Genomic DNA, 17,992 nt, shown 5'->3' on the forward strand with positions numbered 1-17,992 from the left:
AATCTAAGGGACAGAAACACACAGATGGATTGAGCTTACTGGGCGGAATGGAAGACAGTGATAGATAGAGAAGTTATTTTTCCAGTTTTTAAGGTATTATGACTACATAATTCCAATATTATCTGGATGCTGGGATATGTATTCAAGCTTGCCTCTGCAGAGAAAAATTTAATTTCTCAATGGCTAGTGTTACAGTAGATTGCTTCTGGCATTCGTTCTATCATATAATTTATCATTATTAACCAATTTTTGCATCCATATATTTTGGCTGAGGAATTGATTGTCAGAACCCTGACCATAGCAGAACCATAAGACGTAGGAGCAAAATTTAGCTATTTGCCGATCGAGTCTGCTCTGCCATTCAATCATGGCTGATATGTTTCTCATCCCAACTCTCCTGTTTTCTTCCCATAACCCCTGATCCCCTTATTAATCAAGAACCTATCTATCTCTGTCGTAAAGACACTCAGTTACTTGGCCTCTACAGCCTTCTGTGGCAAAGAGTTCCACAGATTTTACACTCTCTGGCTGAAGAAATTCCTCCTCATCTTTGTTTTAAAGGATCGTCCCTTCAGTTTGAGGCTGTGCCCTTGGGTTCCACTTTCTCCTACTAGGGGAAATATCCTCTCCATGTTCACTCTATTTAGACCTATCAATGGACACTATTTTATGAAACACTAACCAATATTCTTGCATGTTCTTGCGATCTATTGATGTACATTTAAAGTGCTGATCTTTCAGCCTTGTTTTACAACCCTTTTCCTCTGTTGCCAAACATAAACCTTCCTTCTACCTCACACACAACTGATCTACAGATACATCTCAAACAGGCACCTTGTATCTTTCAAATGATTAGCAGGCCAGGATTGCCTATTTCAGGATCTACCTGTCTGTCATTACTGTTTAACATTTTCTTATGGTCCTAACTGATGCCTTGCTTGAGAATCTCAGAGATGCAAAATATCCTCACCGTGAATTGCTGAGACATTGGTTGCCAGATATTGCAACAACAGCAAGCCCTTGTGTGTTTCCTTCATACTCTCCATGTTTGAATCCCTGCACTCAGATTTCCATCACACCATGGTACCAAAACAGTGTTTATTAAAGTCACAATTGGTATCCTTAATTTCAGCCGAGGAAAAATCAAAAGGTCAGTTCTGCTTCACTGAAATACACTGATTGGCAATAACAATACCAGCACACCTCAAGCATAGAGCACAACTAATAACAAAAATGGGTAGAAAATAGGTTTGAAATTTTTTTGGGGTCTTTTTTATTTTGAGAAAAATGCATTACTCAATGCACACTATGAAATTGAATCATTATTTTAATAAAATCAGGTAAATAAATGAATCATCAGTGTGGTTTACTTTGCAATTACAGGACATATATGGCATCTACAGTTAGGTTCTCAAGTTTTATACTATGTCGAATATGTTCTTTACCTTAATGATTTGATTAGAATAAACGTGTCAAAATAACCTTTGGTTTTAACTGTAAAAACAAAGAGCACTATGGGATAATGATGTACAACAAAAATCGGCTTATCAAATCCTATGAGAAAGTGGGATGCCAGATAAAGGTAAGAATTTAATATTCACATGTTTTCACATTAAAATCAACTAAATACACTTCTCAGCTTCTCAGAAATTATGTTCCTTTTTTTAAACCAATTTGATCTCTTGGTGGTGACTATTCTTGCTGGGGTGTATTTCCATTGGTATTGTTAATGTTCCAATAACTAGACAAAATACCGATTCATGGTATATGAGGCTACTTAGTGAATGTCAGTAAACAGTTCAACGCTAGGACTGCATCTTGTCTTGACCAACACCCTGCTTTTGATTTTTATTCTTTTTTGAAGCATTGAGATCAATTATAGCTTCTGCTGCAGTGTTGGAGTCAGCTAACACATGCCAGGAATCAAACTTGCAATCTTTTGGTCTGTGTGGCTTAGTGTTTCTTCAAGCATCAATCTTGACCCTGAACCTAATGGACCACCTACATATCCCTTTCTCTAAAGAAGCATGTTTTTAGAGTTGCCATGAAATTATATGCTTCTAGAAACAAAGTATGTAATAAAGATGAAAAGGACAAGGCATGTCTAACTTCATAAATAGTAACTCTGAATTATAAGTTTTTCAAGTATCGGGTTCTATAGAACAGCAAACTAATCTTTCATAAAATCAGGTTCTATCGAACAGCAAACTAATCTTTCATAAAAAATATTTAATTAAGAATGAACTTTTGTGGAAGGGACAATGCACCTGAAAAGCATCAACTGCGGAAAACAATAAACCAATCATTTACTTGCATTTTTTTCTCCAGTCAACCAGCAGAGGATGTGGAGTTGGTGTAATTGGAATTATTGAGTGCAATTTCCTCAAACCAGCGCATAACAAACAAGATTTTGAATACACTAAAGAATACAGGTAAGATCTGCAAAGCACAAAAAATAAATCAATGTCCTAAACTTAAATGAGAAAAAATCCTTTGCCGCAATCATATGAACAGTCACTGAAGTGGGGGACACAAACTGTCTCTGACAGTCAAACGTTTGCCTGGAGTGCATGTTTCTACACAACGTATAATCTGAAAACAAAATAGGAAATACTGTAAATGTGCAACAAACCTTTCAGTAGTTGAAAATCTAAATGTAGATGAGATCTAAACTAGAAACTGTAAAATAAAACACTTTTTTACAGAATTCAGCAAAACAAGAGTGAGGTATGTTGAGGAATGAAGTAAAAATTAGTGATAGTTGGTTGTACAAAACTGAGTATTGCTAAACAGTTGTGAAAGTTTTTCATCTTGCACTCATCAGGATGCTTTGCAAGCTTTGACATGTCTAGTTATTCATCAATGCTAAAATCAGTGGATGATAAATCACAAAGATCATCTCAAGCACTGAAAGGGCATTAAAAGAACTAAAATGTATGAAAACCGTTAAATCAGGCATTAAAATGTTTGGTTTTAAGTTATATGTAAAAACAAAAGCTGATAAAAGGATTTGACATGAGAGCATACAAGAAAATGGGTCACCAAGTTTGCACTGAGCTCAGTTGGAGCACTGTAGAATTGGAAGTGATGATCCAAAGGGAAATCACACTTTTCGAAGAATGGAGTTGGTTTGCAAATCAGCACGTATGCACTCCCAAATAAGGTGAACAGGCGCCCCCGTTACTGTTACTACTGATAGTTCAATCTGAGTCCCATTGTCCTGGGGAGATCTGTGATTGACCTCTGGCAGGTGCAGGTTTCTGTATAGGTCTGGGTTGCTGTTTGCCAATACACACAAGCTGTGTCTTGTCTGTGTCCAGCCTAACCACAATTCCCATTATCCTTTGCAGGTGGCCATTTTTGACCACAAAATGAATGGCAGATGCAGTTTAATTTGGATAAACGTGAGGTTTATCCACAGGTAGCAAAAACAGGCAGATTATTATCTGAATGGCCATAAATTAGGAGAGGAAAATGTGCAACAAGACTGTTTTTTTTTGTTCATGCGACGTACGTATCGCAGGCTGTGCCAGCATTTATTTCCCATCCCGAATTGTCCTTGAGGGGGCAGTTAAGAGTCGATCACATTGCTGTGGGTCTGGTGTCACATGTAGGCCAGACCAGATAAGGATGGCAGATTTCCTTCCGTAGTGAACCAGATAGGTTTTTACGACAATCGAGAATGATTTCATGGTCATCATTAGACTTTTAATTCCAGATTTTTATTGAATTCAAATTTCACTATCTGCAGTGGCGAGATTTGAACCTGGGTCTGGAGAACATTACTCTGGGTCTCTGGTTTACTAATACAGTGACAATACCATTATGCCACTACCTCCTCTACACCAGTCCTCGTACATCAGTCGCTGAAGGTATGCCTGTAGGTGCAGCAGATGTCAAGGAAGGCATACGATATGTTGGCCTTCATAGCGAGAGGATTCGAGTACAGGGCGCAGCAATTTGGGCCACCTTTAAAAAATTATGGGATGTGGGTGCCGCTTGCTGGTTCGATGTTTATTGCCCATCCCTAGTTGCCCTTCAGAAGGTGGGGGTAGCTGCCTTCTTGAACCACTGCAGTCCCTGAGGTGTAGAGATATTCACAGTGCTGTTAGGGAGGGAGTTCCAGGATTTTACCCCAGCGACAGTAAAGGAACGGCAACATATTTCCAAGTCTGGGTGGTGAGTACCTTGGAGGGGAACCTCCAGGTGGTAGGGTTCCCAGGTATCTGCTACTCTGAATCTTGTAATTTGATATCTAATGAATGAAGGGATATAGGCTGAAGCCAATCTAGATGATCAGCTGGTGTGGTAAGATCAGCTCCAGATCAGTTTTAAAGTTGGTATCAAAGCCTTTAACGTACTGTAACTAACCAATCGTCTTGATTAAGATCATTGACTTCGGCTAGAAACTCTGTAATTTTGCCTTTGTCTTGATTTCCAGTTTCTTGGATGAAGTATATTTCACAAATATTCTCTTGCCTCCTTTCTCGATTAAAGTTGTTTGATTTGATTTATTATTGTCACATGTATTAGTATACAGTGAAAAGTATTGTTTCTTGCATGCTGTACAAACAATGCATACCGTACACAAGGAAGGAAGGAGAGACTGCAGAATATAATGTTACAGTTATAGCAAGGTGTCGAGAAAAGATCAACTTAATACGAGGTAGATCCATTCAAAAGTCTGATGGCAGTAGGGTAGAAGCTGTTCTTGAGTCAGTTGGTGTGTGACCTCAAACTTTGGTATTTTTTTCCTGACGGAAGGAGGTGGAAGAGAGTATGTCCGGGGTGCGTGGGGTCCTTAATTATGCTGGCTGCCTTTCTGAGGCAGCGGGAATTATAGATCGAGTCAATGGATGGGAGGCTGGTTTGCGTGATGGACTGGGCTACATTCACAACCTTCTGTAGTTTCCTGCGGTCTTGGCTCCATACCAAGCTGTGATACAACCAAAAAGAATGCTTTCTACGGTGCATCTGTAGAAGTTAGTGAGGGTCGTAGCTGACATACCAAATTTCCTCAGTCTTCTGAGAAAGTAGAGTCGTTGGTGGATTTTCTTAACTATAGTTTCGGCATGGGGGCCCAAGACAGGCTGTTGGTGATCTGCACCGGTGTTGAGGGTGATTGTGGAGGAGTTGTTGTTGCCTATCTTTACTGATTGTGGTCTGTGGGTTAGGAAGATCAGGATCCAGTCACAGAGGGAGGAGCCGAGGCCACCTAAAAGCTTGAAGCTCACGACCCTTTCTACTTTGTTCCCATTGGTGTAGACAGGGGCATGTTCTCCACTACGCTTCCTGAAGCTAATGATAATCTCCTTCGTTTTGTTGACTTTGAGGGAGAGATTATTGTCGTCGCACCTGTTCACCGGATTCTCTATCTCATCCCTATACTCTGTCTCGTCATTGTTTGAAATCCGACCCACTACGGTGGTGTCATCAGCAAATTTGAAAATCGAGTTGGAGGGGAATTTGGCCACACAGTCATAGGTGTATATGGAGTATAGTAGGGGGCTGAGGACACAGCCTTGTGGGGCACCGGTGTTGAGGGTGATTGTGGAGGAGGTGTTGTTGCCTATCTTTACTGATTGTAGTCTGTGGGTTAGGAAGATCAGGATCCAGTCACAGAGGGAGGAACCGAGGCCAAGGCCACGGTGTTTGGAGATGAGTTTCTTAGGAATGGTGGTGTTGAAGGCTGAGCTGTAGTCAATAAATAGGAGTCTGACATAGGTGTCTTTGTTGTCTAGGTGTTCCAGGGTAGAGTGCAGGGCCATGTAGATGGCGTCTGCTGTGGACCTGTTGCAGTGGTAGGCAAACTGTGGTGAATCAAGGCAATCTGGGAGGCTGGAGTTGATTCGTGCCATGACTTGGACTTGCGTGGACTTGTCGAAACACTTGAAATGTCTGGTCTTCCCACACTCTCCCTGCTGGGCAGTCTTGACACGTATGTTGTTCTTTTGCCACACAATGTTAGCATCTCAATCTGGTTACTATCAGGTTTCCCACCCTTTCGTCTGTTTTGGTAGGCTTTGGATTGGGTGGAGCTGCTGTTTGTGGGCTGACCGAGTTAATGGAGTCATCTAGAGTTACGACAAATTATAACCCGGTTTATTTCTGAATTCCGTCTGCTTATTGAAATATTTGATGTAAAGTGAGGTTGTCTTTGTTCTGGAGAAAATTGAAGGGCTTTTCATCCCATACACCAATGACTATGTGGCCGTGGATGAGCTTGTTCTTCATCGCTCTGTATCCGCAAGATATCAGCGATTATAGGTCAGTGAGAAATAATTTCATAGATTATCATAGAATTTACAGTGCAGAATCACTGATTTTCCTGGACTTTGAGAACTTCGGTTAAAGCTTGCATGCTCGATCACCAGATTGTGCTCAAGCCATAAATACTTGTCAAAAGCTTTGAAAAATATCAAAATCTTCAGTTGACTTTTCCACCTCTTGCCTCAGAAGAATACTGCCTGTCTCTGGACCTCTGACATAAAGAAACAAACTGACTTGATGCTTTTCTTATTTAGCATGAAGATTTGGGCCTGCATGAAGGCCCAAAGTTGCCAACTATCAGAGAAAGCGCTTCTTCTGTAACTTCCACATTTGGCCTCTCTCTGGGTCCTCAAGACATTCAAATGGGGCATTGACTGCTCACTCGTTATCTCTCCAGTTTGCTACCTCCTTCGGTAAGGTTGTAAGTATGAGCTGTTACCAGGTTTTCCTTCACTCTGTTGCCGTTGTTCCGTTGATAGCACCAATCTAGCTAGATTGGTGTCACCACCGCTGCTGTCAGGTTTTGGGAAATTCACCAGGTTCTGTGCATATTTGGCGTGGTACTTGGCTGCTGGTATGCATGACTTATTTTCCCTCAACAGACTGTAGATTACTCTGATACAAACTGATTTATTAACACTATATGAAGGACAGGTTACAAAGTAGCTGTTTCTCTCCTTAGTACAATTTGTTCCCGTCTCTTTTCTCTCTTTCTCTTCCCCCTCCCCTCCCTTGTCTAGCACATGACTGCTGATGTTACAAGAACCTCATAGTCTATATCACACATCAGCATACTAGACAATTAACTAATATACAACAGGTACCACACATTAGGAAGGATGTCCTTGTCTGGACTCCAGATCCACAGCGATGTGGTTGAAAAATGCTCCTTGAAATTGCCCATTCCGTTGTATCAAACCATGAAAAATATCTCAAGAATGAAACCATAAGAACCACCCAACATCGACCGAGGCACTCGAAATTACACTGCCAAATTCAGCCATTAACATGGGGGTGTTTGTGTCAAAATTGGGAAAGCTGTCTCATAGACTGGTCAAGCAGCAGCCATACTCACACATGCCTTACAGCAGTGGTAGCAACACAATGGTGGGAGCAGTAGGGAGAGAGTTGTCCTGAGAGTTGCTCAACATCGACTCCAGATTCCGTGAAGTCACACGGATTTGGACACCTCTTGCTGATTACCATGTATTGCAACCCCACTCACCCACCCACCACCAGCTGATGAATCTATATTTTCCAAGTTGAACAAGACTAAGGGTGGCAAGGGCACATAATGTACTCTGAATAGAGGACTTCAAAGTCCATCACCAAGCGTGGCTCCGTAGCACCAATACTGACCACACACCTTTCATTGCAGTACGCTTGCAAGTTAAATTCTCTGTCCGCATCCTGTAATGTTCTTCTCTGTAGATGCACTCCCCCACCCTTCAACCCCCCACTCCACCCTCATTTTCTGGCTCCCCCCTCATCCCCTGTCCCCTAGCAGTGCCACCCTGGCACCCAGGCAGTGCTCCTGAAAGCTTGGCAGTGCATCCAGACCTCTTGGCAGTGCCAGGGTGCCAGCTGGGCCATGCCAATGTGTTTGCGTTCCAGGAGGAGAGCCAGGGAGCCATCCTTCACTTATCCTGACCACCTTTGTATCTCCGGTGGCCCGGGAGATACCCCGGGTGCCACTCCGCTATGTCCACATTTGTGTGTACCGGCCTGGATGCAGCATCCCAGGGGAGGCCGAAGAGTCGAGAGAGGCCGGTGGATTTCGCGCAGATAGGTCGTAAGTAGGTTTGCGACCTACTTCCGCAAGCGTCATTCTGTCCTACTCATTTAGGGCGGGGTTCCGACTCTGATGTCTCGCGGGACTTCGGAGAATCCCGGGAGGCGCGGAGCCTGTCGGAGGCTCGCTGCAAGCCTTTCCTGGGATTCTCCGGTCGCGTTGCGCTCAAGCGAGAGCACAACACAGCCGGAGAATTGCGCCCAATGAATGCAGGCCCAACCAACTTAATCTTTCCTCGTAAGAAAATCCCTCAATACCCGGGTTCAATCTAGTACACCTTCTCTGAATTGTCTCCAATGCCAGTATATTGTTCCTTTGATAATGGGACCAAAACTGTTCACAATATTCTAGATACGGTATAACTGGTACCTTGTATAGTTTTAGCAGGACTTCCTATTTTAATAGAGCAAAGAAAATACAGCACCGGATCAGGCCCTTCGGCCCTCCAAGCCTGTGCCAATCATGATGCCCTAATTATAAAAAAAATCTGCCCTTACTCGATTTGTATCCCTCTATTTCCTCCCTATTCATGTACCCATCCAGATGTGTCTTAAATGGTGCTAATGTGCCTGATTCCTCTGGCAGTGTGTTCCAGGCACCCACCACACTCTGCATGAGAAATCTACCCAGCACATCTGCCTTAACCTTTCCCCCTCTCACTTTGAACCTGTGCCCCACTTCCACCCTTGGAAAAAAGCCTCTGACTATCCACTCTGTCTTTGCCTCTCATAATTTTGTAAATCTCTATCAGGTCTCCCCTCAGCCTCCGTCTTTCCAGTGAAAACAATCCTAGTTTATTCAACCTTTCTTCAAAGCCAACTCCTGTGAGACCAGGCAGCATCCTGGTGAACCTTCTATGTCCTCGCGCCAAAGCTTCCACGTCCTTCTGATAATGTGGTCGCCAGAACTGCACGTAATACTCCAAAATCATCTGCTTCTTCACTCTTTCGACACTTTCTGAACCTATTTTTAATTTTTGGAACTGAACTACCACCATGTGGTTGCAGCTGTAAGATTTTTCTAAAATGTACTCTTTTGTTACCTCCGACTCTTCAACTCATTTTAAAAAATAAAATGTTATTTGATGAGATAATATTCTGTAAGTCAGACTCCTTGGGCTAGATTCTCTGTTTTTGGAACGATGTCCCCACTCCGTCTTTGATACTGTGGTCTTTTATGCAAGGAAAACTGGCGTCAAAAGGCCATAGATTCTTGCAAGTCTTGCAGGGGGCTAGCAGGCAGCTGTCGTGAAGCTCGCAGCGCCAGCTGCCGATATGGCCTCCCGCACCTCCGGGTCAGAGGGCGGCATGTGCACTGCGGCGGCCTCCAGCGGCCGCGCCATGCTCCGTAACGGAGTTAGCCCCCGGACCTGGACCATCCGCACACAAAGCCCCCAGTCCTGAATGAGAACCACCCTGCCCTCCAATCGGACCTTCCCCAACTGTGGCTACGCCGACTGAGTCCACAGCCGCCTCGCGAGTTTCCTGAACGGCAGGACCACATTAGAAATACGCCGTTGGGAATTCGGCTGCTCGGGGACGCAGAATAGCGGGGCGGCCCTGAGGCAGTGGACGCTGCTTTGGGAGGGAGGGGGCGGGGGGAGGGGGCGGGAGGTGGGGGGGAGAGCAGAGAATAGCGGAACCGGAGGCGATCCCGATTTTGTGTGGGAAAACGGCCCGTCGCCGAACGCGATTTCGGCAACGTAACTCTAGATGACTCCATTAACTCGGTCAGTACCCAGCCCCTTCCTTGGGTGGGATTCTCTGTTAACTGTTGCCAAAATCGCAGCAGGTGCCGATTTGGCGGCAAATTGCAATGCACCAGCACCTCATCATCGGCGTCAATGCATTCCAAACATTTCAAACATGTAAAAAAAAAAATTCAAAACGGACTCCACAAACTCACAGTCCACACAGTTTGTACAATTTTTCCTCTTTTTACGCCCTCTCGTCCCCCCCCCCCCCCCCGCCCCCCAACGATGAACATTTAGAACATAGAACGATACAGCGCAGTACAGGCCCTTCGGCCCTCGATGTTGCACCGACATGGGAAGTCAAAAACTAAAGGCCATCTAATCTACACTATGCCATTATCATCCATATGCTTATCCAATAAACTTTTAAATGCCCTCAATGTTGGCGAGTTCACTACTGTTGCAGGTAGGGCATTCCACGGCCTCACCGCTCTTTGTGTAAAAAACCTACCTCTGACCTCTGTCCTATATCTATTACCCCTCAATTTAAAGCTATGTCCCCCTCGTGCTAGCCACCTCCATCCGCGGGAGAAGGCTCTCACTGTCCACCCTATCTAACCCTCTGATCATTTTGTATGCCTCTATTAAGTCACCTCTTAACCTTCTTCTCTCCAACGAAAACAACCTCAAGTCCATCAGCCTTTCCTCATAAGATTTTCCCTCCATACCAGGCAACATCCTGGTAAATCTCCTCTGCACCCGTTCCAAAGCTTCCATGTCCTTCCTATAATGAGGCGACCAGAACTGTACGCAATACTCCAAATGCGGCCGTACCAGAGTTTTGTACAGCTGCAACATGACCTCATGGCTCCGGAACTCAATCCCTCTACCAATAAAGGCCAACACACCATAGGCCTTCTTCACAACCCTATCAATCTGGGTGGCAACTTTCAGGGATCTATGTACATGGACACCGAGATCCCTTTGCTCATCCACACTGCCAAGAATTTTACCATTAGCCAAATATTCCGCATTCCTGTTATTCTTTCCAAAGTGAATCACCTCACACTTCTCTACATTAAACTCCATTTGCCACATCTCAGCCCAGCTCTGCAGCTTATCTATGTCCCTCTGTAACCTGCAACATCCTTCCGCACTGTCTACAACTCCACCGACTTTAGTGTCGTCTGCAAATTTACTCACCCAACCTTCTGTACCCTCTTCTAGGTCATTTATAAAAATGACAAACAGCAACGGCCCCAGAACAGATCCTTGTGGTACGCCACTCGTAACTGAATTCCATTCTGAACATTTCCCATCAACCACCACTCTCTGTCTTCTTTCAACTAGCCAATTTCTGATCCACATCTCTAAATCACCCTCAATCCCCAGCCTCTGTATTTTCTGCAATAGCCGACCGTGGGGAACCTTATCAAACGCTTTTCCTCAAACATTGTCATGAACAACCCCCACCGTGTCTCGGAGCCCGCCGCGGACTCCCTCAACTCAAATTTAATCTATTCCGACCGGAGGAAATCGTACAAGTCACCCAGCCAGGCTGTGACCCCCGACGGCATATCCGATCTCCAATTTAGCAAGACCCTTCGTCGGACAACTAGAGAGGCGAACGCCACAACATCGGTCCCCTTCCCCTTCAGCAGCCCCGACATTATCGATACCCAAAAAAATCACCACCATTGGATCTGGCCTGACCGCCACCCCCACAATCCTAGATAATGTCCCGATCACCGATTCCCAGTATCTTCCTCCTCCATCTTGACCCACTCCGCCATCATTACCTCACCTCTACATTCGCCGCCCAATAATGGTGCAATAGGTTTGGGAGCGCCAACCCCCCTTTATGCCTCTGCCTGTGTAGCAGGGCTCTCCTTACCCTCGCCACCTTCCCAGCTCATATAAACTCCAAAATTACTGTCTCCAATTTTCGGAAGAAGCCTTGGAGAGAAAGGTTGGGAGTGTCTGGAAAGCAAATAGGAACCTTGGCAGCACATTCATCTTTACCACTTGCACCCTCCCTGCCAGTGTCGGGTGTAATGTATCCCATCTATTAAAATCCCTTCTTTTTTAAAATAAATTTTCCAATTAAGAGGCAATATAGCGTGGCCAATCCACCTACCCTGCACATCTTTTGGGTTGTGGGGGCGAAACCCACGCAAACACGGGGAGAATGTGCAAACTCCACACGGACAGTGACCCAGAGCCGGGATCGAACCTGGTACCTCGGCGCCGTGAGGTGGGGTGTGGGTAGATATGCATAATATCCATCGCCAGGATCCATTCTGTAAGAGGGATGGGGTGATAGATGTACTTTTTTTTGAACAGTAAATGATTAAACTCTTTGAGGGTCCTGCTGCTTTCCTGCCACCAGTGGGGCCCACTTTCACTGATCTATAGACCAGTCTGCGTCAGCATGTTTCCATTGAGGTATATTGACTCCTGACTAAGTTAGGATAACAGGAATTGCTAGATGACAAACAACCACGGTCCACCTAATTTGCCCTCTTGTCATCCTGATGACTGGATATTTCAATAGTAATGATGTTGTTACATTCCTATGTTATTTCATGCGTGAACTCATCTAGCTGGACTGTACGCACCACAATACTTTTCACTGTACCTTGGGTACACGCAACACATTTTAAATCTAAATCAATCAAGCTCATCAATCTCCAATTATTATTCCACAACACAGCAGACATAATGAGGAAAATCCCAGTGTAGGGAAAGTTCGAGAACCATGGGTGGGATTCTCCCAGCCCTGCGCTGGGCCGGAGAATCCCTACGAATGGGCCACGCCGCCCTGACGCCGGCATGCGATTCTCCGCAGTGTGGAGAATCGGCGCCGGCGTAGTTGGCATGGCGCAGTCGCGGGCCGCTCTACGCGGCTGGCCCGCTGATTCTCTGGCCCGGATGGGCCGAGCGGCCGTAGGAAAAGAGCCAAGTTCTAACCTGCTCTGGGCCGGTGGGTCCTTGGCGTGTAAGGGTCGGGTGGCGGCCTGTGGGGGGGGGGGGAGGAGGGGGAGGCGAATGGGGTCTGACCCCGGGGGGGGTCCTCCGATGTGGCCTGGCCCGCGATCGGGACCGTCCGATCGGCGGGTCGGCCTCTGTGGCTGGGGTCCTCCTTTCCTATGCGCTGGCCCCTGTGCATGCGCGTGTTGATGTCGGCGCCACTGCGCATGTCCTCATTGACGCCGGCGCAACTGCGCATGCGCGGATCCCATGGCGCACAGTTCGTGCAGGGATATGCAGCTGGAGCGGCGCGAACCGCTCCAGAGCCATGCTGGCCCGTTCACACCATCGTAAAATGCAATGCCGTTTATGACGGCGTGCATATTCTGCCGCGGGATTGGAGAATCCCACCTATGTCCAAATCATCTCCATTTACTTACTGAATCTCGAAACAGTTTTTTGAAAGAAAAGTTCTAACTTTCACTTGAATGAATCAGTACTAACTGCTTCCACCGCCTCCCTGGGGAAGATCATCTTGGAATGCAAAGATAATCCCTAGCTTCTTTCCTCTACTGCAAACTGCCTTTTTATACACCTCTCTTCTGTCTCCTCTACCTTCACCTCCAACAATAAGTGGAAGAAACTCTTGGACTTCTTTGTCACTAAGATTGAGATCATCTGATCAGTTGCCTCTACCACAATACCAAAATGGCTCTCGTCAAAGTCACAACTTGGGTCTTGTGTGACAGTGACGAAGGAAAGTTATCCTTACTTGTTCTTCTTGACCTGTCTGCAGATTTTGATGTGGTTGACCACACCTTACACCTCCAAAGCCTCTCCATTATCACCCAGCTCGGCAAGACTACTCTCAGCAGATGATAGTTATCCTGGTGATTGTTATCACCTGCATTGGCTTCTCTTCCCATTGTCACAACATAGAATCCCTATGCAGAAGGAGGCCATTTGGCCCAACAAGTCTGCACCTACCCTTCAAACGAGCACTCCACGAATGCCCACTTATCCCCTATTCCAGTGACCCCATAACCTAACCTGCACATCCTTGGACACTAAGGACAATTTAGCACGGCCAATCCACTTAACCTACACATCTTTGGACTGTGGAAGAAAGATGGAGCACCCGGAGGAAACCCACGCAGACATGGGGAGAACGTACAAACTCCACACAGACAGTAACCCAAGCCGGAATTGAACCCGGACCGCTGGCGCTGTGAGGCAGCAGTGCTTGCCACTGTGCCGCCCTCATGATCTCTGGTGTCCAAAGATCTATCTTTGCCGCCCCCCTCCTCTTTCGCATCTACATGTTCAGTGCCATCATCTAAAGATAATTAAGTTTTTACATGTATGTTGAAAACGCCTAGCTCGTCTTCACCACCATTTCTCTTGACTCTTACATTGTTGATAAATTATCAGACTTCCTATCTGATTTGCCGTGCTGAATGAGCAGAAATTCAGTCCAATTAAATATTGGGAAGAGTGGGGCCAGTGGCCAGGGTTTTCTGGCCAAACTTACTGCCGGTGGGATCTTGTGGCTGCAAACTCCCGTGGCAAATATCTGAGGCAGAACCAGAATATTCCCAATCTTGGTGTTATATTTGATCCCAAGGAGAGCTTCAGATAATACACCTGCGTCAACAGTAAGACCTGTTTGCACCTCCATACTACCGCACTGCTTCATCGCTGCTTCCACTAATCTGCTACTGGGCTTTGAGTTCACCTGCAACATTTCAATTATTCCAGTTGAGAGTGATCTTGGATGATATCCTTTACAATGCATAGAAGGGAGGGCCAGCTGAGCCTGCATCATTCAATCATGTCCAACAGAGTGGCAAATACGACGCTTGACCCAAGTTTTCTTCTCCAGAAAGCAGTGGAGGCTGGGTTATTTAATTTATTCAAGGCTGAGTTGGTTAGATTTTTGATAGTGCGGGGGGTCGAGGGCTATTGGGGGCTGGCAGGAAAGTGGAGTTGAGACAACAATCTGACCAGCCGTGATCTTTTGAATGGCGGAGAGGCTTGAAGGCTGAGCAGCCTACTCCTAAGTCCTGTGTTCCTCACACGAACATTCACTAAAAAGTTAAGAAAAAAAACACAATTGTTTATCAATCAAGGAATAGTTCCTAAATCCTCTGTAATCATCAATGCATGCCATTTAGAGCTTTGACTAAGTTCGCCTCAACAGAAGGCGCCACATGGAAAAAGTTAAACCAATGTCATGTGAAATATTTAACAAGTGAAATTTAAATTTGAGAATAAACACTTTGTGTTCTCAATAAGTCTCGTGTTAATTGTAAAGGAGGAGGGCAGGAAAGCTGTGGCCTTGATACAAGAGTCTCCATGTTTGACCAGGAGGCTCTTTTCCTGCCCATCCATAACTGCAACATTGTCAGCTGCTGGTAGGTTACACCACTAAAAACCTTCCCCTGCCACAGAATTGTAGATTTCCTGTACACACTGCATGGCACTTTAAAATTATATTATAATCGTTTGGGAAAATGGGGAGAAAGCAAGAGAGTGGAATTGGGGCACACATCTGTTGAGAACGGCGTGCCACTGACAAAATTCTGCCCAAAGAATATAATTTGTGACTTTAACAAGGACTATTTCCATCTTGTGAGCAGGCTAAAATCCTCATTGGAAGGATTGCAATTGGAAATCATGGGAAAGATGGGCAGAGATTTTAGAATTGACAACAGCGAAAGGGCGGACAGAATTGGTGTGAAGTTTGCAGGTACAGGGGGGTGAAGAGTAGATTTTGTGAGCAGAGGGATATTGACAGCAGATTTGAAAGAGGTGGATGAGAATGGAAAGGGAAATGTTTTTTTTTAAATTTAGAGTACCCAATTAACTTTTTCCAATGAAGGGGCAATTTAGTGTGGCCAATCCACCTAGCCTGCACATCTTTGGGCTGTGGGGGCGAAACCCACGCAAACACGGGGAGTATGTGCAAACTCCACACGGACAGTGACCCAGAGCCGGGATTGAACCTGGGACCTCAGCGCCGTGAGGCTATAGGGCTAACCCACTGCGCTACCGTGCTGTCTGGAAAGGGAAATGTTAGCAATATCAGTTAATGTGGGTCAGTAAGGGATGTTGAGTGATTGACAGTTTGATTGGAATAAGAGCAAGAAAATAGGTGCTGAGTCTTTTGGACAAAATAAAGTCAGAGAGAGCATGGCAGGCTACAGATAGAATTTAGGAAAGATGTGAATTCAGCAAGGCAAGGGAAGATTTGAGGGCGGTTTGTCCAGAAGAGCTGAGGCAAAGGACGTAAATGGCAGAGGCAGTTGAATGGTCTTGATCTTTGTGACAAAAAGGTCAATGTACTCTACATACTCTCCCAAACATCAAACTCAGTGATCAGTAGTTTCCTGGGTATTGGAGAGTTCCCATTTCTACTTTCATCTATCCCAAGCTCTCATATCTCTAAAGGATTTACAGGTGAGCAAGGAGGGCGGTCAGCACCTTCAATGGAGTTCTCGCTGGCCTGGTATTCCACAAGTCTGGTGGTAGTGGCGTCCCTGACAGTCTGGGGGTGGTGGGGGAAGCAGATGAGAGTGGAGGGAGCATCAATCTGGGCCCCAATTTGTAACAATCATCGGTTTGTACTGGGAAAGATGAATGGGGGGTTTCGGAGGTCGCAGAGAGCAAGGATCGAGAGAATGGGGGATTTATTCATAGATGAGAGCTTCCCCTGTTTGAAGGATTTAGAGGAGAAATTTGAATTGCCAGCAGGAAATGGATTCAGGTATCTGCAGGCACGGATTTTTTTGCGAAGGCAGGTTTCGACCTGTCCGCTCTTACCGCCATGGGGGTTACAGGACAGGGTAGTTTCTAGAATGGGGGTGGGAGAGGGGAAGGTATCAGATATCTACAAAAAACTCATGAAGTCGGAGGTAACTCGGATAAAGGAGCTAAAGGGCAAATGGGAAGATGAGCTAGGGGAAGAGATGGAGGCAGGTCTGTGGGTGGATGCCTTGAGTAGAGTCAATAAGTCCTCATCATGTGCCAGGCTTAGCCTGATGCAATTTAAGGTAGTTCACCAGGCACACATGACGGTGGCCCAGATGATCAAGTTTTTGGGGTAGAGGGCATGTGTGCGAGGTGTGCATGGGGGGGGGGGGGGGGGGGGGGGGGGCATTAAATCATGTCCATATTGGGCATGCCCTAAGCTTAGGGGATTCCAGCAGGGTTTTGCAGATGCCATGTCCACAGTACTAAAAACACAGTTGGTGCCTAGTCCAGAGGTGGCGATTTTTGGAGTGTCGGAAGATCTGGGTGTCCAGGGGGCGGGAGAGGCTGACATCTTGGCCTTTGCCTCCATGGTAGCCCGGAGACGGATATTGCTAGCGTGGAGGGACTCGAAACCCCTGAAGTCGGAGACCTAGGTTAGCGAAATGGTTGGGTTTCTCAGTCTTGAGAAAATTAAGTTCGTCATAAGAGGGTCCGGAGGTTGCAGCCATTTGTCGACTTGTTTGGGGAAAATTAACTGTCAGAAGAGGCAAAAAATTTAAAGGGGAGGGACTTAGGGTATTTTCTGTTTAGGGTAGCAGGGACTTGTTAGGGATGGAGTTGATTTATGCAATATTATTTTATTTGGATTTGTATTGTTTACTGTTGTTACTGTTATTATAATAAAATTATAAATAGTTTAATAACAATTTTTTTTTTAATGCGAAAAATTTTCTTTGTAATGGGCAGACAACGACTGTGCCCCTTGTATGGCAAGTCAGAAACAGTGGAAAGCTGCCACTAAGTTTGATGACTATATTTTTTGGATGTTCAATTGGAATTACAGTGAAAGGCTGAAAGAATTTGTGAAGAATTTCAGCCCCAATTTTAAATTTAAAAAAACCCTTGATTCCTCTTTGTGTGCCTGAATTCTGAACAATAATTTTACTGATGTACGCACCAACAAGACTCAATGAATACCAAAAATGTGTGGAAACTTTGCCTCATTTGATTTTCTTTGCCCAGGGACTTTGACTTACTGCAGGTCAGAGATCACAATTGCAACAGGTTGAGTTGTTAGCAAAGTTTTTGCAGGGAGACTGAAATAAAATTGGAGATGTGTAAATAGTAATTAAAAATACCCCAGGATAACATAGGCTACAAGCTACCATGTAGACTCAATCACCATATAGACTCAATCCCAACCGTCACTGGTCAAGTCACTACGTGGAATTTTGCAAGTTCTTTTATAGTGATAACATATGAAGAATTATCTGCATTTACTTTGAATTAATTTA

The 17,992-nt window shown here is 45.2% G+C and overlaps 1 protein-coding gene across 1 annotated transcript in view; it reads left to right on the forward strand.

The window, feature by feature from the left end:
* The window catches only part of LOC119951403 (MORC family CW-type zinc finger protein 3-like), a 147,601-nt gene that overhangs the window by 59,144 nt on the left and 70,465 nt on the right, over window positions 1-17,992 (forward strand). The window contains exons 8-9 of the mRNA XM_038774562.1: window positions 1,463-1,582; window positions 2,329-2,432. Of these exons, the coding sequence (XP_038630490.1) occupies window positions 1,463-1,582; window positions 2,329-2,432 (224 nt within the window). The remainder of the gene's footprint in view (window positions 1-1,462; window positions 1,583-2,328; window positions 2,433-17,992) is intronic.

This window comes from Scyliorhinus canicula, chromosome 17 (assembly GCF_902713615.1).
Source record: "Scyliorhinus canicula chromosome 17, sScyCan1.1, whole genome shotgun sequence".
Lineage (NCBI taxonomy): Eukaryota > Metazoa > Chordata > Chondrichthyes > Carcharhiniformes > Scyliorhinidae > Scyliorhinus > Scyliorhinus canicula.